Below are 24,276 nucleotides of genomic sequence, written 5' to 3'. Positions count from 1 at the left end.
CGTAGGTACTCACAGGTTTTGTGCTGTGAAGAAAAGTTTCCCCCTTGGAAGCATGAAAACTTAAAAAACAAAATTTTAAAATACGGGAAACATTAAATTTCAATAAAATAAATGATACAAATTAGTAAAATAATATACCTTAGTGGTTAAAATGATACAGATTAGTAAAACAATATACCTTAGTGGTTAAAATGATACAAATGAGTATAAAACTTATACCTTAGTGGTTAAATTAAATAATACGTAATTTGAATCTGAAAAAATAAAATAAAGATAGACTATAAAGATTAAAAATGAAAATCCTTAAGCAAATTAATATTAGACAGATAGTGCTGGTAATTATTTTTCAGTATTGAGCTTAAAAACTTGGACAGTCTTGTTTGTGGGTTTCTGATGCACACTAAAATAGCATCCATAATACTGTATATGGGTACACATCAGTATGTTAGGTGGACTTGTATATTTGGGATTCTAAAAGAAAACTTCATACAATTTAAATCAGGCTTATCCCAGTCAAACCATGTATTGATTGTGCTTTTGAAAAGATGCACACCAATAAACCCAGTAACTGTATTTCCCAGCAAAACTTGAAAATCACTGACACCTTAAAGTTGTATTACTATATTGAAGTGTCAAATTTATTTGTTTTTATGTTTTCACCTGCATATTCATTACTTAATGGCAGATAATATATTAAATATTAGGATTGTTCCATTTAAACATAAATAATACCCAGTGATGGCAGATTTTTTAACAAAAGTATTTGCCAGGGTACTGTGATTACTTGCAGAGTTCATATGAAAATGGTACATAATTGTAAATTACATCCATGGCTCACTACTCCATGTTGGAAGATCCTTTCCAGGGTCCCATGAATGTTTTTTCTTCTTCTGGAAAACCCCTTATTAGTCACACATTATTTTAGACTTATATTTGGTATTCTTGATTTTTAATGAAAACAAAAACAAAAACCCAGTTTGCTTTTCTCTTTAAACACTTCCATATTTAATTACCATCATTAAGCCAAATATAAGGATCAAATTTCCATGCAATGAATCAAGACCATAATATTAGAATTTTCAAAACCCAACAAATTCATGATTTTCTCAGTGCTGTGGACTGACTACATTCCATTTCATTAATAGGTAATCATATTATATACAGCACTTGCTCTGACTCAAGTTCCACTAGCCACAATGGGCCATATTTTTCTTTTACCAAAATTCTGACAAAATATTGAAGGTTTCCACACCTTATATAAAATTCAAATATACATATGCTTTGTGTGCTTCACAAAATTGTGTTTTTCTTCTAAATGTTTAGTGTTTGTTGATTATCATTAAACCAGTACATGTGTACTTGTTTATGCATTATGGTGTTTCAGGCAACATTTAGAGTTCCCTCCACCTCCAATCCCTCTGCTATGGTCCAGATTCTGTGAGTTGGGTCAATGTCATGATCTGCAGAGAGGAGTATTGGGGGACATTAAGTAGTTTTGTTTTTATTTATTGCATATTCCATAAATTGGCTTAAATTTTCAAACAAATGCATACATCTATATAGTTAACCACTGTGGCATTAATCTGCATGAGCAAGGGACAGCTCATTATTAAATGACAAGTGACCACTCTTTGCAGGTAACCAATCAGACATAAAGGACAGAAATAGCCTTGTTCCCTATTCATAGGTCACATGTTTCTCTTTGTATACAAAGTTTATACTTTTGGTAAAAGACAGCAGATTGTCTTTAAAAAAATCTACAAATGGTGCCCAAGTAGATAGCTGATTATTAAATTACTTAATACTGCTTTTTGAAAACTAAAACTTGAAACACCATATCTCATCGGGTCACTCAGATAACACAATTTTTTATGGTAAGCTCACTGAGACTATGGGAGGGACCTGATATATACTTATAGGTGACACAAATAAAAATATGATGTTTGTATATTAACCTAAATAATGCAATAAGTTTGTGATGCAAATAAATCCAACTGTCAACATATCAGAATTTGAAATAGATTGCTATGTGGTTAAGCAGAATTGTGATTCCTTAAATAAATAACACAATTCATATTATTAGTGATAACATTGGTTGGAGAATAACAATATCACTATGGATTTCCTAGAAGGAAAATACAGCTATTTTTAACAGTTGATACATATATTTATACTTTTTTTTCCACAGTTCACATCCAGCAAAATCTTGAGGATGATATTGTGAAGGAAGCTTTGAAAAAGGTAATATGATATTGTACAAACATTACAAAGATCTCACAGAAAGAATACTACTAAACAGAAAAGCAAAATTTAGCACTAAAAATCTCTTTTTATTAATATAGCAATGGTATTTTTGAATGAATGAGAATTATTCTCCTTTTCTTGGCATTTATATTTATACAATGAAGTGTATGAATCTTCCAGATTTTATCAAATCAGTATTTGCAACTTTTCTCCTGTTTAAGATGATATTGATTCTTATTTATTTCAAGTAGTAATTTTTGTTGCTGATAATGCAGTAAAGTTGCAAAAGTTCATGAATTTAAACCATGTGAGAATGTCTTAATTTGTACCATTCTCATTGAAACCATGTGAGAATGTGTTAATTTGTACCATTCTCATTGAAACCATGTGAGAATGTCTTAATTTGTACCATTCTCATTGAAACCATGTGAGAATGTCTTAATTTGTATCATTCTCATTGAAACCATGTGAGAATGTCTTAATTTGTACCATTTTCATTGAAACCATGTGAGAATGTCTTAATTTGTACCATTCTCACTGAAACCATGTGAGAATGTCTTAATTTGTACCATTCTCATTGAAACCATGCGAGAATGTCTTAATTTGTACCATTCTCATTTAAAGCATGTGAGAATGTCTTAATTTGTACCATTCTCATTTAAAGCATGTGAGAATGCCTTTTTTGTACCATTCTCATTTAAGCATATGAGAATGCCTTTTTGTTCCATTCTTATTTAAAGTATGTGAGAATGCCTTTTTGGTACCATTCTCATTTTCATCCAATGCAGGGCGTGGACTTGAGGCAGTATTCAAAAGAAATTCAAAAGGAACTGCAAGAGGTTGAAAATGCTTCCATTCAAGACTGTATCCTTTGCTGTTCAGTCTGCCTTAACAGAAGATTGACATGGTAATCATGTTGTCATCCATGTGTGTGTCAGTCCATTTTGCATTACATCCACACTCAAGATTAACCTCAATGTTAAAGTTGTTTACTTACTTTTATTTCATTTACATTTTATCCCACCCAGGTCACATTTGGAACTTAGTTCATGAGAGGCTTGTGATATAGACCATATTTGGAATATGTTTCATGAGCAGGCATGTCATGTGTACCATATTTGGAATATGGTTCATCAGCAGGCTTGTCAAGTAGACCATGTTTGGAATAGAATATGTTTCATGAGCAGGCTTGTCATGTAGACCATGTTTGGAATAGAATATGGTTCATCAGCAGGCTTGTCATGTAGACCATGTTTGAAATATGGTTCATCAGCAGGCTTGTCATGTAGACCATATTTGGAATATGTTTCATGAGCAGGCATGTCATGTAGACCATGTTTGGAATATGGTTCATCAGCAGGCTTGTCATGTAGACCATGTTTGGAATATGGTTCAACAGCAGGCTTGTCATGTAGACCATGTTTGGAATATGGTTCATCAGCAGGCTTGTCATGTAGACCATGTTTGGAATATGGTTCATCAGCAGGCTTGTCATGTAGACCATGTTTGGAATATGGTTCAACAGCAGGCTTGTCATGTAGACCATGTTTGGAATATGGTTCAACAGCAGGCTTGTCATGTAGACCATGTTTGGAATATGGTTCATCAGCAGTCTTGTCATGTAGACCATGTTTGGAATATGGTTCAACAGCAGGCTTGTCGTGTAGACCATGTTTGGAATATAGTTCATCAGCAGGCTTGTCATGTAGACCATGTTTGGAATATAGTTCATCAGCAGGCTTGTCATGTAGACCATGTTTGGAATATGGTTCATCAGCAGGCTTGTCATGTAAACCATGTTTGGAATATAGTTCATCAGCAGGCTTGTCATGTAAACCATGTTTGGAATATAGTTCATCAGCAGGCTTGTCATGTAAACCATGTTTGGAATATGGTTCATCAGCAGGCTTGTCATGTAGACCATGTTTGGAATATGGTTCATCAGCAGGCTTGTCATGTTGTTTATCGCACACACATTTGTTGAAACATACTAAAATGGGTTTATAATATATTGTTATTTATCATTTTTTAATGGATTTATAATACATTATTTGTCACACATTTGTTGAAACATACTACAATTGGTTTATAATACATTGTTATTTGTCACTCACATTTGTTCAGACATACTATAATGGGTTTATAATGCATTGTTGTTTGTCACTCACATTTGTTCAGACATAGTATAATGGATTTATAATGCATTGTTATTTGTCACTCACATTTTTCAAACACACTTTAATGGGTTTTATAATACATTATCACACAAACATATTTGTTAAAACTTACTACAGTGTGACCCTGCCATAACACGGTAGTTAGGAGCCATAGAACTTGACCATGTTATAGACCAAACCATGTTATAAGCAACCAGGTCAGTTAGCCATAGAAAATGATGCATATATGAAAAAAAAATTGAAGGGGGGGGGTAGGTGATAAATGCGGGTGGTAAAATACATGTCATTGGCACAATTACCATCTTAAATCAATGCATATTAAATGAGAAATACACCTGTAGTGAAAACAGAGAAGGCATATATAATAGTTTACTTTATTTAGAGAACCACAAATTCATATATATGCATGAATACTGTTTACATATACCTGTCTAATGTATAGCATGAATAGAGTATCAACACTGTGTACTCAGCTGCAATTCTCATCACATACATTGAATCCACAGTACAAGTGATTCCATCGAAAATGTGCACACACAAATTTAAAATATTGAATAATTTTGTCACATGTCATATTGGTCTGAATTCAGTGGAAAAACATAGCACAATCACGTAACGATTGGCGAAGCACATTTACGTTTCAGTACATCCCAAGTCGGTAAAAGTTAGTTTGCATTTTAAGCCACTGTTGGTAGCATTCGTAAGCATAAACTTGTTCCCTGCAAAAATGAATCTTTTATGGCACAGTTAATGTGTTCCATTCACATTAGAAAATGCAAAAATCCATCCGATTCCATTACTTCTATTTAAGTTTGGTACTGACTTCCTTTCAAAAATAGTTCTTTGTTTTTATTGAAGACTGTAGTCAGCTTTCTTTGATGAAGGGTGCATGCATTATTGAAGTCACTGATAAAGAACAGCTGTGGAGAACCAAAAACATGCCCATTTCTTATTGTGGCTACTGCATCAAATAATTGTATTGCATGATTGAGACTGATTTTGTTCCCATTTGCTGAGTATTTTTTCATAACAATCAGTGCTTCAAAGGTAATCTGTTTCCTTTTAAATTTCAGCAAACTATTTCAAAAGGAATTGGCCATCGTTTTGGTCTATTCAGGTAACTGTTCCTTCCTGCCTATTGATTAAACCAATAAATAAGATGTGGGGTTGGGTTTTTTTACATTTGTGGTAGCAGCGTGATGCTGCCTTCCACGCATGCATCAGAAATTTAACAAATGGTCAATGGAAGATAGAGACGCATGTGTTCTGGTCTGATGACAGGGGTTATTACAGAAATTGTGAGTGTTCTGAAAGATTTAATTCTGAGTGAAAAGAAGCAGAATTTTACTTACCATCCATAGACAACTGTCGGTCTATGCAAATATATTAATTACTAGCAAGTGGCTGAAAATTCGATGAAAGATAGATTACGAGATAATGCCATGTCTGGTTGATCTCGGTTACAAGAAATGTCAACAACAAAAAAGCAGATATCTCACAACATACAGTACTCATGCTAAATGTCCAGATAAGCGGATTATGATATAACAATGCATTGTTTAGATGGTTTGTCAATATGAACAAAGAATTTGTTTATGTAACAATAGATAAATTTAATTTTATATCAAGTTTGCATTTTCCTTTCATGGGGCCTCTGAATTTGTCCACTCCAAACTAATGATTGTATATATAAGTTTAAACAGACAACAATGTCGCTAATAAAGAAATTCACCAGATGGTATATTGCAACATTGGCAAAACCCTACGCGATCCCAGAATAAACTTTTTACACATTATTTTTCGTACTTTTAAGAAGAAAAAACTACTTTTTCGTGTACGAGAGAAATACATATAAAATTTCAGGAGCCATGTCACAGTCATCTCGTATTATTTGCAATCTCTTCCCCAAAATAAAGTCTTTACGTTTTTTTGTACTTTTAAGAAAGATTTTTTTTTTCTTTGTGTATACGAAAAATTACATGTGTATGAAATTTTGGGATTCACACCACGACCATGTTATATCCGAATTCATGTTATAACGGAGCATGCTATAGCGGGGTCACACTGTATAATAAATTTATAATACATTGTTTATCATACACACACCCATATTTATTAAAACATACATTATGGGGTTTCTAATATATTGTTATTGATTACACACATTTAATGAAACATACTATTAGTTGCATATTCTTAGATGTTCTGATATAAAATTGTTCCCCCGTAAAATCTGAAAATGCCCTCATGAGAACATTTGGAATATTCTTAAGAAATCACTGCTGATTGTAATACATTGTGATTCAGTTTAGTAATGGATAACACTACTAATAAGATTACTAGTGGGACTTGATGAAAGTGGATTTATTAGTATGTTGATCTTAATATAAGGGTTCATTATTTGGCTCATTTCATGTACAGAAATGAAAATGGTCTTACTTGTATGGTGGTCTTAATATAAAAAGTTTGCAGAATGGTTTTTGCATAGGCAGTTGAACCTAGGATTGTTCTTAAATTGCAATTTAACTTCAGTATCCCAAGGGTATGGTATGTTGTCAGCAAACTTATCCATGAAAACATTAAATATTTTTAAATATTGTTATGTATTGATGATAGGACACACATAACCATGAAAACAATAAATATTGTTATGTATTGATGATAGGACACACATAACTATGATGACATTAAATATTGTTATGTATTGATGATAGGACACACATAACTATGATGACATTAAATATTGTTATGTATTGATGATAGGACACATATAACTATGATGACATTAAATATTGTTATGTATTGATGATAGGACACACATAACTATGATGACATTAAATATTGTTATGTATTGATGATAGGACACACATAACTATGATGACATTAAATATTGTTATGTACTGATGATAGGACACACATAACTATGATGACATTAAATATTGTTATGTATTGATGATAGGACACAGATAACTATGATGACATTAAATATTGTTATGTATTGATGATAGGACACACATAACTATGATGACATTAAATATTGTTATGTATTGATGATAGGACACACATAACTATGATGACATTAAATATTGTTATGTATTGATGATTGGACACAAATAACTATGATGACATTAAATATTGTTATGTATTGATGATTGGACACACATAACTATGATGACATTAAATATTGTTATGTATTGATGATTGGACACACATGACTATGATGACATTAAATATTGTTATGTATTGATGATAGGACACACATAACCATGAAAACAAAAAATATTGTTATGTATTGATGATAGGACACACATGACTATGATGACGTTAAATATTGTTATGTATTGACGATAGGACACACATAACCATGAAAACAAAAAATATTGTTATGTATTGATGATAGGACACACATAACTATGATGACATTAAATATTGTTATGTATTGATGATAGGACACACATAACTATGTGACATTAAATATTGTTATGTATTGATGATATGACACAAATAACTATGGTGACATTAAATATTGTTATGTATTGATGATAGGACACACATAACTATAATAACATTAAATGTTGTTATGTATTGATGATAGGACACACATGAAAAGTGACATAATGTTTAACACAGTTTTCACATTTTCAATGGTAGCAAGTAAATGCGTGTGGTGGAGTACAAATGAAGTGATTATTTTTGTAATGTTCTCTTAGCAGTGAAAAAGTGTGAAGAACCAAGCACACAGTCTTATAGCTTGATTTTTTGTTTTTGGCTCATTAAAAACCTTCAGACCTGTCAACCCTTACAATCTGAACATGTCTTACTACAATTACCCTTAAATTATGGACTGATGGAAAAATAGCAAAATTTACAAAATATGAATATTGCAGTCAGAACTGCCTATTGGCTTGTCCTTGTATGTCTGATTTGGTTTCACATCAGGTTCAGTGGAGCTCATCAGGGAACCAGTCTAACATTACAGGAGTACCTCAGATGCTTTAAAATACCCATATTTTTCATGCAAAACACCTTTATGATCAAGCTGTTGCTTAAGTAGTATTTTGTGGGAATAACATCCAAATGAACAAAAATGTTGAAAATGAAAAGGACAATAAGTTTCCTAAATAGTCACAGGTTACTTTTAAGCATTATGAACATGCATGGTTTTGTAAATATATTGCATCTTTGATTGAACTACTTTACTAATTACATTAACTTAGCAAAAATGCTGTTTGAAACAAATTTTTAATTATTCATTGTAATTGTAGTATCAGTTGATCCTAGTTTTAGGGTTGTGAGACATGGTAATACAGAAGTAAAAAAAATCACTTTTATCATCAATTATTGACCATTGTAATGAGGTGGTCTTAGTGCCAGGGTGAGTGTTAGATAAGGTTTTCAATGTATATATAGTCAACTCAGATGATTCTTTGTCACTAATGTCAAAGATATATCTCTGACCCTTATTTTTCATTTATTGTTGACACAGTCTGTGACTGGTTATCTCTATTCAGTTTAATGGCAGGCTGATTATCTGGTCAGTTTAATGGCAGACTAGTTATCTTTGGTTAGTTTAATGACTAATAATATGATATGACACACAACATACTAGGTCTTAAGTTTAGATGTAAGGCATTTGATTGGTCAGTTTAAGTGAGATCTGAATTTCAACCATTTAGACTACTGGATTCACATACATGTCTGCTATTATGCTTTAGGCATATGCATTATGTGTTTTTCACTGAATTATGTCCTATGCTCACCATTGTATGGATTATGCTTTTCTGGAATATTAAAAAATAAAAATAAATCAATAAACATTTGTGCTTGTCATTTATCTTGTCATTTTTTAAAATTACACTCATCATAAATTCTGAGAATATTCTAAAAAGACTGCTGCATAAATTTAGTATAAGAGCTAATCTGTCAAAGATCTACATGTACTGTCCTAATTTTCTATTTATAGCAACTGTATATGACACATTTCCAAGAAAACAGATGGGTTCTTTAATGTGAAGCTTTGCCTTGCAGATTCATTATATTGATAATCAAGTTAGAGAACTAGTCTGTACTTTTAAAAAATAAATAATGTACTTTTAAAGAAAACGGTATCAGATTTTAAGCAAAACGGGCTTTTACTGTTTGATTTGTGGATGAAAATTATTAGAGCAGATAGGTCTTTTTAAACTTCAAAACATGTCTGATCAGAAGAAGGACAAATCAAGACCGGTTTACAAATTTGTAAAGATGAATACAGAACTCAGATTGAGCACTTCATCGTGCTTGTTGCAAAATTTCTTCATTTTTAGATAATTTGGCACAAGTTATGCATATAGTCTAGTTAAAGTGAGTGTTAAATATAAATAATTTTTCAGGACATTTTGTGTTTGTATTCTGGTTCTAATCCACATGGATTTTTTCCATTCTTGCCAATTATTTTGATGATTAGTTTGATCCAGGTTACAAGTAAAAATAAATGTACAGTTTTGATATGGTGTACTGTAATTATGGCACGTAATACATTAGCTACGATGTTGCAGTCTCATTCAAGTATCATTGAAGTAAAGGTACTTATATTAGTATCTGTAATACATAGATTACACCTTTTGTGCTCAAGTTATGCTTTTTGCCACTTATATTAGCAAAAATTATGCTTCTACCTCTCTTGGTTTGGCATGTTATGCATTCAAGACAAATTAAAGTCTAGATTTAAATTCATGTCATATGAGTGACTCTTTGTTACAAGTTACCACTAAGGCAAGTGTTACTGTTTCACAGCATCATGCAAGAATGAATAGCAAATTCATAATTCTTAATGGAATAAGTGAAAACATATATGCAAATGGTGAAAAGAAAAGAATTTCAGACTTTGTTTTTTCCTTATCTGGTGCCAGACATTAAGGAGAGCCAGAATATTGCCAGTCTTCATAAACAGATAGCAGACTGTGATACAATTCTGGAGGTGAGATTTATTCTTCTCAAACAAATATCCGACTGTAATACAATCCTATAGGTGAGATTTTTTCTTCTCAAACAAATAGCAGAGTGTGATACAATCCTGTAGGCAAGATTTTTTCTTCTCACTTCTCTTGCCAGTCCTAATAAACAGATAGCAGACTGTGTGACAGTCCTGTAGGTGAGATATTTTTCTTCTCACTTTATTATGTGTGTGATACAGTTAACCTTTGTGTGGAAGACATATTGGAATATGACTTTCTTACCAGAGATATCATATGGATTTATGACCTTGCATTTTCTTGTCTCAGTCAGGTTGTCTCAGTTCACTTGTATTATTTTGTTGTCTTGGGTCACATATCAGGCTTTGGTAACAACATAATGCAGTATGTTGTACTTTGATGACTTTATGCTGTTGAACACAACTTCATTGTTGCCTTGTAAAGTAAGTCATTGATAAGATAGGATAAAGTGAGATATTTGACTTTCCTTTTTGAAAACAAAACACTTGAGTTAGAAAAACATTCAGTGTCGGGTAAAACACCTGTAGCAGAATATCTTTGGGTTGTTTTATCACTCATCTGTACAGAAGATAAATAATGTAACCCTTTCAACTGGGATTTCCTTTTCTCACTGACATTGACAGCATACTTTGTATTAATTCTCACTTACATCATAGAGAAATGCTATAAATTAATTCTCACCCATGTGATAGATATTTGCAATATTTTGTATTCTTTTTTAGTTTTAGTAATTTTTGTGTTGTGTTATGTCCATGCATATATATATATATATATATATATATATATATAGTGTCTTTTACTTTTGGTGCATCATTGTAGATTGCATATAAGCTATAAATAGGTGTCCACAAGGTTTAAACTCAATTGTAATAATAAATCTGTTTACAAGTTTGGAGGGTTCTGTTATTGCATGGTGTGTTGTAACGTAAGTCACATGAGTAGTTTGACATGGATCGAGTAGGAAAATATTGTGATATAGAGCCATATGGGTGTGTATAAAGGCAAGAGTTGATAAGTAATTCATTCATAATTCCTATCTTCTTGTTTTAATATCAGTCTGCAGATGTGTTTAAAGCTGTGTGTAGACAAAGTTTGAGATGAACCATTTGTTTGGATCATTCATTGGAATTACATAGTGTCCATTGACTGTGGACAAAAAATTATTCTGGGATTATTGTGAATTCATTCAAAGGAGTTCTAGACATTGCCATGGTGATGCATCAAGACTTGTCACATTAGCATATTTGAGACTTCTGGCACTTTAGCACATTTGAGGACCTGGAATTCAGTCAGATCACTATTCTTTTGGACTTGTGATAGAATTATTTTGGATTTGATGCATAATACTTTAAGTTACTCTTAAAATTATCTTTTTATAACTTAGACAATTAATGTATTTGCTAAGTTTTGCAAAACATGTTGGTTTTGCGTCTTTCTGTTACTTAGTTTAGGACTATAGAGTCCTAACAGTAGATATTTTTGTGTGGGTAATCTGATTTCCAGATAAGGGTTAGGTGATATAATGTTATGGTCTGAAAATTTATGACATATTTGTTATCTATAAGGATTCAATGTTTGAATTTAAATTATTTTCATTCTTCTTTGCACAACACATTAGTGTGTAAAATAATACTTTTATGGGCGAGTAAATAATGTGTCCTTCTTGAGTGGGATTTTCTTCTCTAGGTGCCATCTCAACATAGATTTGATTAATTCCACATGAATATTATATGTGATGACTCTATAATTCCACATGGATGTTATATGTGATGACACTATAATTAATTCCACATGGATGTTATATGTGATGACACTATAATTAATTCCACATGAATGTTATATGTGATGACACTATAATTAATTCCACATGGATGTTATATGTGATGACACTATAATTAATTCCACATGGATGTTATATGTGATGACACTATAATTAATTCCACATGGATGTTATATGTGATGACACTATAATTAATTCCACATGGATGTTATATGTGATGACACTATAATTAATTCCACATGGATGTTATATGTGATGACACTATAATTAATTCCACATGGATGTTATATGTGATGACACTGTAATTAATTCCACTTGGATGTTATATGTGATGACATGCAATATCCAGATGCCTGTTATATATGATGATGTCATAAAATATCCAGATGCCTCTTATATATGATGACATCATGCAATATCCAGATGCCTGTTATATATGATGATGTCATACAATATCCAGATGCCTGTTAATCTATGTACAGTTGTATATCTGCTGCTTTTCTTTACAGTTTCAATATAAAAGGACACTTAAAAAAAATAATTTGTTAACACAATATTCTTTGTTATAGATGTAACTCTTTATATTTCTTTAGCATGGTATTATATTTTGTTTTAGCAGAGAATGGTGTTTCATAAATTTTAGTCCAATTTAAATATCATTGTCAGCAAGATATATTAATTGCTGGAACAGGCTTAGACTTTCCATATCTGTCTGTCTGTCTATCCATCCATCCATCGGCTTAGACTTTCCATATCTATCTGTCTGTCTATCCATCCATCCATCGGCTTAGACTTTCCATATCTATCTGTCTGTCTATCCATCCATCCATCCATAATGTATCTATCAGTCTGCATATTAATCTCTCTGGCTCTATGTCTGTTAGTCTTGCAGTGTGTTTATGTATGATACTATACATGATTTGAACTGTTCATCTTGTATACTTTATTGTGGCAGTCTGTTTATCTTGTATGGCATTATGCACTTTTTGACAGTCTGTTTATCTTATATGGCAGTATACTTTATTTTGGCAGTCTGTTTATCTTGTATGGCATTATACACTATTTTGGCATTCTGTTTATCTTGCCTGACAGTATTCAATATTTTGGCATGCTTTTTATTTTGGCAGTCTGTTTATCTTGTATGGCATTATACACTATTTTGGCATTCTGTTTATCTTGCCTGACAGTATTCAATATTTTGGCATGCTTTTTATATTGGATGACAGTATACCATGTTTTTACAGTCTTTTTATCTTGTATGACATTGTATATTATTTTGAGTTTGTTTATCTTGTTTGACAGGATACATTATTTTGACAGTCTGTTTATTTTGTATGACAGTATACATTATTTTGACAGTCTGTTTATCTTGTATGACATTGTATATTATTTTGACAGTCTGTTTATCTTGAATGAATTATACATTATTTTGACAGTCTGTTTATCTTGAATGAATTATACATTATTTTGACAGTTTATCTTGTATGACAGTATACATTATTTTGACAGTCTGTTTATCTTGAATGACATTATACATTATTTTGACAGTCTGTTTATCTTGAATGACATTATACATTATTTTGACAGTTTGTTTATCTTGTATGACAGTATACATTATTTTGACAGTCTGTTTATCTTGAATGACATTATACATTATTTTGACAGTCTGTTTATCTTGAATGACATTATACATTATTTTGACAGTCTGTTTATCTTGAATGACATTATACATTATTTTGACAGTCTGTTTATCTTGAATGACATTATACATTATTTTGACAGTTTGTTTATCTTGTATGACAGTATACATTATTTTGACAGTCTGTTTATCTTGAATGACATTATACATTATTTTGACAGTCTGTTTATCTTGAATGACATTATACATTATTTTGACAGTCTGTTTATCTTGAATGACATTATACATTATTTTGACAGTTTATCTTGAATGACATTATACATTATTTTGACAGTCTGTTTATCTTGAATGACATTATACATTATTTTGACAGAGAATGGAGCATATGCTACATGGATTCCAGTCAGACCTGAGCAGTATAAGCAGTGAGATACAATCCCTTCAGGAACAGTCTGTTGCTATGAATATCAAGCTGAAAAATAGACAGGTAAGGGAATAAACCAAACAGAAAAATAGACAGATAAGGGAATAAACCAAACAGAAAAATGGACAGGTAAGAGATTCAGCCAGAGTTCTTTTAAAATAAACAGGTAATAGATTCACAAAGAGTTCTTTTAAAATAGACTGATAATAGATTCAACCAGAGTTCTTTTTAAATAGGTAATAGATTCAACCAGAATTCTTTTCAAATAGACTGATAAAAGACACAACCAGAGTTGTTTTAAAATAGACAGGAAAGAGATTCAACCAAAGAGTTTTGACTGTTTCGTTTTTGAAGTGGAACATTTTGTTCTTCCCACCATTGACCCATACATCTGTCCGTCCCATACTAGTTTGTCAGGATGATCAACCTAAAATTGCAGTGGATTGCTATGGTAGATAATAAGGCCACTATCAGGATATGCCTGTTGACTACGTAATGGTCTCATGCTGTTTTTAGAAGCATTCTTTACCTTTTATTACTATTGGTTCATCTCCATCATGTGGGAAGATGTGGAATGGGCAGGGTAACATTCACATGAGTAAACTCCTTATCATTTGCCTACTTAATAAGGACCCCAGGTGGTTGATTGGTATAAAGTGCACACCTTTACAGATCACTGATATTTCATCACTGTCTATTGAGTTCTAGTCATGGGCTTGGTTAATGTGGATATGTGAGAAAGCTGGTCAGTAGCTTTCTGTGGGTTGGTGGTTCTTCCTTTGATTTTCCTGGATTCTTCCTTCACCATGTATAGCATATAATATGCTGAAAAATGGCATTAAACCCATAACAGCGAACCATCCAGTTCTCTACATAAGGCTAAATATTGGCATGTTACACCATGTTAAATTTATTTTCTGCTCATTTAAAATATTTTTAAACTAAAGATAGTTGTATGCTGTAAAAACATTTATTTTCATGTGTTTTAGTTTCATGGATTTGTAACCATGATGATTGTGTGGTACTCAAATATTTGACTATGCCTGAGCTGGCTCATTTCTTTAAAGAAAGAATCCCTTTTAGTGTTGCTTAAAATTTTGGTTTGAAGCAGCCTTGAAATCCATGAAAATAGGTATGCTTTGAAAAAATACAGTATTCCCTCACTATAACATTCATCAAAGGATCTAAGCAAGTGTACTGTGTTAGTAAGAGTCCTTTCACTAACGTACATTATAAATACAGCATTATTACAGTAAAGTGTACTATATTATAATGGAGATTACCAAAAACAGAGGTAAAATTATATACTATTATTGGTACAATAGTATACTGAGTTATTACGGAGATTACCTTACAGTGAGGTAAATTATAAATGAAGTATTATTACTATAAAAGTATGACATTATAAATGTGGTTGACTTGTGCTGAGGTATATTATACATACAGTATTATATATAGTCTATGATGTAATGAGAACCATAGCTATAATTGCCATTTAAAAGAGACTTTGCTCTATTGAGGTAACTTGTAGTAAGAAAATACTGTCATAGGTTCATAACATCTAGTAAGGGAATAGTGTCATAGTTGTTTATAACTTGTAACAAATGAATACTGTCATAGGTTCATAACTTTTACTGAAAGAATACTGTCATGCATGTTCATAAGTTGTACTAAAAGAATACTGTTATAGGTTTATAACTTGTACTTAGAAATACTCTAATAAGTTCTTAACATGTAGCAAGGGAACACTATCATAGGTTCATAAGATGTAGTGAGGGAGTACTGTCATAGGTTTATGACTTGTAGTAAGGGAACACTGTCATAGGCTAATAACTTGTAGTAAGGGAATAGTGTTGCAGGTATTCATAACTTGTAGTAAGGGAATACTGTCAGAGGATCATAACATGTAAGAAAATACTGTCATAGGTTCATAACTTGTAGTAAGTGAACAATGTCATAGGTTCATAGTGTATAGAAAGGGAATAGTGCCGTAGGTATTCATAACTTGTAGTAAGGGAATAATGTCATAGGTAGTCATAAATTGTAGTAGGTGAATGCTGTCATAGGTTCATAACTTGTAGTAAGAAAATATTGTAATAGGTTCATAACTTGTAATAAGAAAATATTGTAATAGGTTCATAACTTGTAATAAGAAAATATTGTAATAGGTTCATAACTTGTAATAAGAAAATATTGTAATAGGTTCATAACTTGTAAAGGAACACTGTCATAGGTTTATAACTTCTAGTAATGGAATACTGTTTTAGGTTCATAACATGTAATAAGGGATGGTAAGCAAGGTATAGGGATTGCTTCAGAGTCTGCCTATGAATGCAGGAGGCACTTTATTATCTTGCCTATGAAGGAAAGCAAGACAGGGATCACTTTAACATCTTGCCTAGGAAGGAAAGCAAGACAGGGATTGCTTTAACATCTTGCCTATGAAAGCAAGCAAGACATAGGAATCACTTTAACATGTTGCTTATGAAAGCAAGCAAGACATAGGAATCACTTTAACATGATGCTTATGAAAGCAAGCAAGACAGGAGTCACTTTAACATCTTGCCTGTGGAAGCAATCAAGACATAGGAGTCACTTTAACATCTTGCCTATGAAAGCAAGCAAGACATAGGAGTCACTTTAACATCTTGCCTATGAAAGCAAGCAAGACATAGGAGTCACTTTAACATCTTGCCTATGAAAGCAAGCAAGACATAGGAGTCACTTTAACATCTTGCTTATGAAAGCAAGCAAGACATAGGAGTCACTTTAACATCTTGCCTGTGAAAGCAAGCAAGACATAGGAGTCACTTTAACATCTTGCTTATGAAAGCAAGCAAGACATAGGAGTCACTTTAACATCTTGCTTATGAAAGCAAGCAAGACATAGGGATCCTTTCATTGGCAGCTATCCTAATCTTCATTTTAGCAGGCAATGACTTGGTTCTCAAAATTCACAAATGTTGAGATTTTTAGCAAAATAAATATTCATTAATATCCGTATACACTACATTTACTGTGAATTCATTGTTTTATAAATATTTATCTTCAGTGTTGTAAGAGAAATAATACTTTTGTTGGTATAGAGTTTGCGGATTTTAAAAGGGGTCCTGTTGTTTCAATTGAGGGTTCTTCGTATATTGGGGTTTTAGATTTGTGGTTTATAGATCAGGGTAGGGTCTCCATAGTTTTCATAGAGAAATCCTTGTACATTGGGGTTTTAAATTTATGGTTTGTGGGCTTCAGGAGGGGTTCTGTTGTTTCCATAGAGGACTCTTTGTACATTGGGATTTTAAATTTATTTATGGTTTGTGGATTGGGGAAGGGGTTTTATTGTTTCCACAGAGGGATCCTTGGGGTTTTAAATGTATGGTTTCTAGCAGCCATGAAATACATAAAATATGGTAAACATTGATAATGGTATCTTAAAATTAGTAAATTTACTGTTTGTGGAAAATTAAAGCACTGAATTGTTTTAATTACAGTCTATAAGAGGAGAACTGAGCCAGTTTGTTGACGAAATGGTTATTCCAGAAACTATGATCAAGTAAGTTTTTCTCAGTGTGCATTCATGAGTTCTTGAAAACTATGATCAGGTAAGTTTTTCACAGTGTGCATTTATGAGTTCTTGAAAACTATGATCAAGTAAGTTTTTCTCAGTGTGCATTCATGAGTTCTTGAAAACTAGGATCAAGTAAGTTTTTCTCAGTGTGCATTCATGAGTTCTTGAAAACTATGATCAAGTAAGTTTTTCTCAGTGTGCATTTATGAGTTCTTGAAAACTATGATCAGGTAAGTTTTTCTCAGTGTGCATTCATAAGTTCTTGAAAACTAGGATCAAGTAAGTTTTTCTCAGTGTGCATTCATGAGTTCTTGAAAACTAGGATCAAGTAAGTTTTTCTCAGTGTGCATTCATGAGTTCTTGAAAACTATGAACAAGTAAGTTTTTCTCAGTGTGCATTCATGAGTTCTTGAAAACTATGATCAGGTAAGTTTTTCTCAGTGTGCATTCATAAGTTCTTGAAAACTATGATCAAGTAAGTTTTTCTCAGTTTACATTCATGACTTTTGAAATGTGTTATACAGTTTTAATACTTTAAGAAACTACCTGAGAAAATCAGCCTTTCTCTTAGAAAAATGTGAAACTGTATTTACAATATATTGGTCTTTTTATGTATCTTTAACATTTATCAGATATTTGTGTGAAAAGCAAAGAAACATCAGTAATATCTCAAATACCTGTTTTAGTTACTTTCCTTTAAGTTGGCTTGAAACTGCACAGAACTTGACAAAATCATAATTTTGTGTTGTGTTCAAAAAGTATACATAGAACACTTCTGTTCAATGAGTCAACACAAAGCACTTGTTCAAAGAGTCAGTACAAAATACAACAAAATCTGTGTTGAGTTCCTTTGTAATCCATCAGCCATACTTAAAGCACTGATAGTCATCATTAATGATGACATTCCATGAACGTTACAGTCACCTGTTCACAAACTGTATTATATATTTTTGGATTCCGAGTGAAATATTCTGCAAATACTTTATTATTATTATTATTATTATTATTATTATTATCGATCCCCAGCCAAGTCATACCAAAGACTTACAAAAATGGTTCTAATAGCTGCGTCGCTTGGTGCTCAGCATTAAAAGATTAGGACTGGTCGGCCTGGTGTCAGGATAATGTGACTGGGTGGGACATCATGCTACATGTCTGCGGCATGATGCCTAAGTGCTAGACATCACTATAAAACTATCACACTGCAGACATTGTCACGATATGACTGAAAATTGTTAAAGCTACATTAAAAATCCAAATCACACACACACATTATTATTATCAGTATTCTTTTCTGTCACAAACTGGGGCCCTGGTTTGCCAAGTGGTCTAAAGCATTCACTTTACTGACCACTGTCATTTCTCCTCTGTCCACGTGGATTCAAGTCTTGGGCTTGGCCAATGTGGGGATGTGAAAAAGTTGCCAGTAGCTTCCTGTTGGTCCGATGGTTCTTTCCGGGGTTTCACTGAGTTCTTCCTTCACCAGTTATATTGCCTGCCTTCTGTTGCCTATCTTGTGCTGAGAAATGGCATTAAACCCAAAACAACAATAACAGTAACTCTAACAAACTTGTGTTGTTCACAATTTTACTGCATCCTGCTCCCTTGAACCCATTCCATAAAGTACATTTTTTAAATAATCCCTGACTATTTTTAAAAAGTCACTGATCTTTCTTTGTTTTGTATGCCATTATAAAACTCTGATTTCATTACTTTGTAGTTTGTTTGAGACTTTCCAACATAAAATATTTCTGCAAGTGAACTCACCCGATTTTTGTAAGGTTGAATAACTTGTGCTTTTTCTTCTTAAGTATTATTTCTCTGTTTACATGATGACATGTTAAAGTTTTGTAACAGTTTATTCCTATGTTGCTAATTATACAGTACTGAAATTTAATTATGCAGACAAAACTTCTGTAGAGTAAAAGAAAAACCTTGTTTATAAAGGAAGTGAAACATGTACTTGTCACATGAGTTTCAGTCTTTGTCTGGTACCCAGTTTTGTTCAAGGTTAATTTCTATGTGTGTGTTAATCCACAAAATCTATATTTAGCCTATGCTGACCATGTTACTATATTCATGTCCGGTAGTAACCATAAAAGAAAGCTGCTGTGTGAAGCCCAAAACTCTATCAAAACATTGCTCTTTAAACATCAGCATTAATGAAATAGTACTAGCCTTAGTAGTACATGTACTTTAGCCAATGCTTTTTTCAGTAATTAAAACCTTATATCCAGAAACAGACATCAGGAAATATAATCAGCTTACTTACCATATGAATTATTAATATAATCGGATTACGTTCCTTATGATATGAATTAATGTAATCCGATTACTTACCTTATGGTATGAATTAATAATATAATTGGATTACTTACTTTACTGTATGAATTAATAATATAATCCGATTACTTACCTTATGGTATGAATTAATAATATAATTGGATTACTTACCTTACCGTATGAATTAATAATATAATCAGATTACTTACTTTACCATATGAATTAATTATATAATCGGATTACTTACCTTACCATATAATTAATAATATAATCAGATTACTTACCTTACCCTATAATTAATAATACTTACCATATGAATTAATAATATAATCGGATTACTTACCTTACCGTATGAATTAATAATATAATCAGATTACTTACCTTACCATATGAATTAATAATATAATTGGATTACTTACCTTACCATATGAATTAATAATATAATTGGATTACTTACCTTACCGTATGAATTAATAATATAATCGAATTACTTACCTTACCTATGAATTAATAATATAATTGGATTACTTACCTTATCATATGAATTAATAATATAATTGGATTACTTACCTTACCATATGAATTAATAATATAATTGGATTACTTACCGTATGAATTATTAATATAACCAGATTACTTACCTTACGGTATGAATTAATAACATAATCAGATTACTTTCTTACCATATGAATTAATAATATAATTGGATTACTTACCTTACCATATAATTAATAATATAATTGGATTACTTACCTTACCCTATAATTAATAATATAATCAGATTACTTACCTTACCTATGAATTAAGAATATAATCAGATTACTTAACTTACCTATGAATTAATAATATAATTGGATTACTTACCTTACCGTATGAATTAATAATATAATCAGATTACTTACGTTACCGTATGAATTAATATTGGTTCTGGGCACACATTAATAATAGAATGTGAACTCTTATGACGGGTAAATTTTACACTTTTGCACTAATATGTTGTCTGCTGGTTGCATTAGAGAGGTGACCTTTCATGAGGGGTACTTTTGAACATAAACTCAGAGGTGCCAAGGGACTTTGGCTGTAAAAAGTGGGTGGCCGCTGTTCAGGGTTACTGTTCATTGGGAGGGGGGACCACTGTATAATCACTCTGAATTAGATTACCTTATTCTGAGGTAGATTCAAAATCGTAATCTATGTTCATTACAAAAATAATATTTCATATCTATCTCTGTTATATGAAAGATGCTGCTATATTGAGGGGTTTTTTCAGTGAGAAACCAATGTATTTGTTTAGATAAAATAATTACCACTGAAAATGTATACTGCTTGCTCATCATAGATTTGCTAAAGCTTATTTTTCTGATATTTCAAAACTTCAATTTTGCAAAATTGTAATGATGCTAAATATGTTTATTTACAATTTATCAGGGTTATGAGTTGCCAGCAATAATTAACCTGTGGCATCCAACATAAATTCTTTAATATCTATCTATTAAAAGGTGGAAAAACTATGGGCATAAATATCAGCAAACATTGCCTTTCCTAAAATTATGTTTTCCTCCATGTTTCTTGGATTTTTCTTTATCATCCAAGGGAGATAAAAAGGTATTTGATTTTTATATGCCTGTCTAAAGTCAAATGTTTTGTACTATAATATCATCTGTCAATCATTTAACATTTGCTTGTGTGACCCATAACTTGTAATGATTGGAAACATTGCTTGTCTGACCCATAAGCATATAATGAATGCAAACATTGCTTGTCTGACCCAAAGTTTGTAATAGTTGGAAACCTTGCTTGTCTGGCCCATAAGCTTGTAATGATTGGAAACATTGCTTGTCTGACCCATAAGCTTGTAATGGTTGGAAACCTTGCTTGTCTGGCCCATAAGCATATAATGATTGGAAACATTGCTTGTCTGGCCCAAATCTTGTAATGGTTGGAAACCTTGCTTGTCTGGCCCATAAACTTGTAATGATTGGAAACATTGCTTGTCTGACCCATAAGCTTGTAATGATTGGAAACCTTGCTTGTCTGACCCATAAGCTTGTAATGGTTGGAAACCTTGCTTGTCTGGCCCATAAGCATATAATGATTGGAAACATTGCTTGTCTGACCCAAAGGTTGTAATGGTTGGAAACCTTGCTTGTCTGGCCCATAAGCTTGTAATGATTGGAAACACTGCTTTTCTGCCCATAAGCATATAATGATTGGAAACATTGCTTGTCTGACCCAAAGGTTGTAATGGTTGGAAATCTTGCTTGTTTGACCCATAAGCTTGTAATGGTTGGAAACCTTGCTTGTCTGGCCCATAAGCATATAATTATTGGAAACATTGCTTGTCTGACCCAAAGGTTGTAATGGTTGGAAACCTTGCTTGTCTGGCCCATAAGCTTGTAATGATTGGAAACATTGCTTGTCTGACCCATAAGTGTGTCATGGTTGGAAATATTTAAGTATATATCATGGCTGTACTGTGTAAATTTGTTAATCAGTGATCTCATAGTCATGTACAGGTAAAACATTTGAAACAGTGAATAGAATTTAAATATATATCTTGACATTGTCTCACTTATTCACTGTTATATTCCCTGCCTCAGGATCAAGCTCAAAATAAGAGATAATGTAATCATTAGTCTGTTTCCTTATTCCAGGCTGTCAGTTTTAAACCCATATAATTTTGTTATGAAATATTACCTATGTCAACACATTATCATACTGTAGTCAATTCATAGCTCAAAGTTCAAGATGTGACCATGTTATATCAAAATATGTGTTATCAGGATGCTTGTTATATTGGGGTTTCCCTGAACATATTACACCATGCCAGTGTTTCATTACTTACTGAATATAATCACTTAAAAGTTGAGTCCATCACAGATCAATATCTTCTGTCGCATAATGCACCAGCAGATCTGGGTCTGCAGTCTGTCAAGATTAATCAGTAGAACAAACAGTCCAGTCTCAGATGTGCTGACTCATGTGATTGCAGATCAGGGTCTATGTTGTTTGCAGTTGGACTTGACTTATAAAAGTGTACATACAGTAACTTAAAAACATACTGAACATAGTCATAATAATTTGAATAATTTTATATGTCAGTCGTATATTACATATGCCAGTTACATAGATGGAATTTTTATATTTCAGTTATATTTACTTCGCCAGTAACAGAGAGGGAATTTTCATGTTTCAGTCATATTTACAGACCCCAGTTACTGAGGGAATTTTTATATTTCATTCATATTCATAGACCCCTGTTACAGAGAGGGAATTTTTATATTTCAGTCATATTTGCAGACCTCAGTTACAGAGAGGGAATTTTTATATTTTCATCATATTTACAGACTCCAGTTACAGAGTGGGAATTTTTTATTTCAGTCATATTTTACAGACCCCAGTTACGGAGAGGGAATTTTTAGAACAGTTGCATGAGTTGAATCACAAGATAAACTTTGCCAAAGAGCAGTCTTTCAAAGATGCCAGGTCGTGTCAAGACGTCAAAGACATTCTTGAAAAATTGAAACTAAAGGTATGTAAAGTCATTAGTTCAGAATACAATGTTGTCAGTACAACATAAATACAGTTGTCAGTAAAACATAAATACAGTTGTCAGTACAACATAAATAAACACAATAAAAAATCCATCATGTACACCTTTGTACATAATGATTTGTTCCATCTCTGTGCACTTTCTATCTTGTCTCCAAACTGAGTGGTAATATGATTGGTAATTTTTGGCCATTCTTCTCTTTTCTATCTTGTCTCTACACTGAGTGATAAAATAGTTGATAATTTTTTATCATTCTTCGAACTCTTTTCTATCTTGTCTCCAAACTGAGTGGTAATATGATAGGTAATTTTTGACCATTCTTCTCTTTTCTATCTTGTCTCCTGACAGAGTGGTAAAATGAGTGGTAATTTTTGGTCATTCTTCTAACTCTATCTTGTCTCCAGACTAAGTGGTAAAATGATTGGTAATTTTTTATCATTCTTCTCTTTTCTACTTTGTCTCCAAACTGAGTGGTAATATGATTAGTAATTTTTGGCCATTCTTCTCTTTTGTATCTTGTCTCTACACTGAGTGATAAAATAGTTGATAATTTTTTATCAATCTTCGAACTCTTTTCTATCTTGTCTCCAAACTGAGTGGTAAAATGATTGGTAATTTTTTATCATTCTTCTCTTTTCT

The 24,276-nt window shown here is 32.2% G+C and overlaps 1 protein-coding gene across 1 annotated transcript in view; it reads left to right on the top strand.

The window, feature by feature from the left end:
- Window positions 1–24,276, top strand: part of LOC149780131 (vacuolar protein sorting-associated protein 52 homolog) — a 77,539-nt gene that overhangs the window by 9,920 nt on the left and 43,343 nt on the right. The window contains exons 3-8 of the mRNA XM_089936906.1: window positions 2,189–2,241; window positions 3,033–3,108; window positions 10,313–10,380; window positions 14,189–14,302; window positions 17,725–17,786; window positions 23,466–23,616. Of these exons, the coding sequence (XP_089793032.1) occupies window positions 2,189–2,241; window positions 3,033–3,108; window positions 10,313–10,380; window positions 14,189–14,302; window positions 17,725–17,786; window positions 23,466–23,616 (524 nt within the window). The remainder of the gene's footprint in view (window positions 1–2,188; window positions 2,242–3,032; window positions 3,109–10,312; window positions 10,381–14,188; window positions 14,303–17,724; window positions 17,787–23,465; window positions 23,617–24,276) is intronic.

The sequence above is a fragment of the Sinohyriopsis cumingii genome, chromosome 16 (genome assembly GCF_028554795.1).
Source record: "Sinohyriopsis cumingii isolate HCF-2022 chromosome 16, ASM2855479v2, whole genome shotgun sequence".
In the NCBI taxonomy this organism is placed as follows: Eukaryota; Metazoa; Mollusca; class Bivalvia; order Unionida; family Unionidae; genus Sinohyriopsis; species Sinohyriopsis cumingii.
This window is presented reverse-complemented; position numbering and strand designations above follow the sequence as displayed.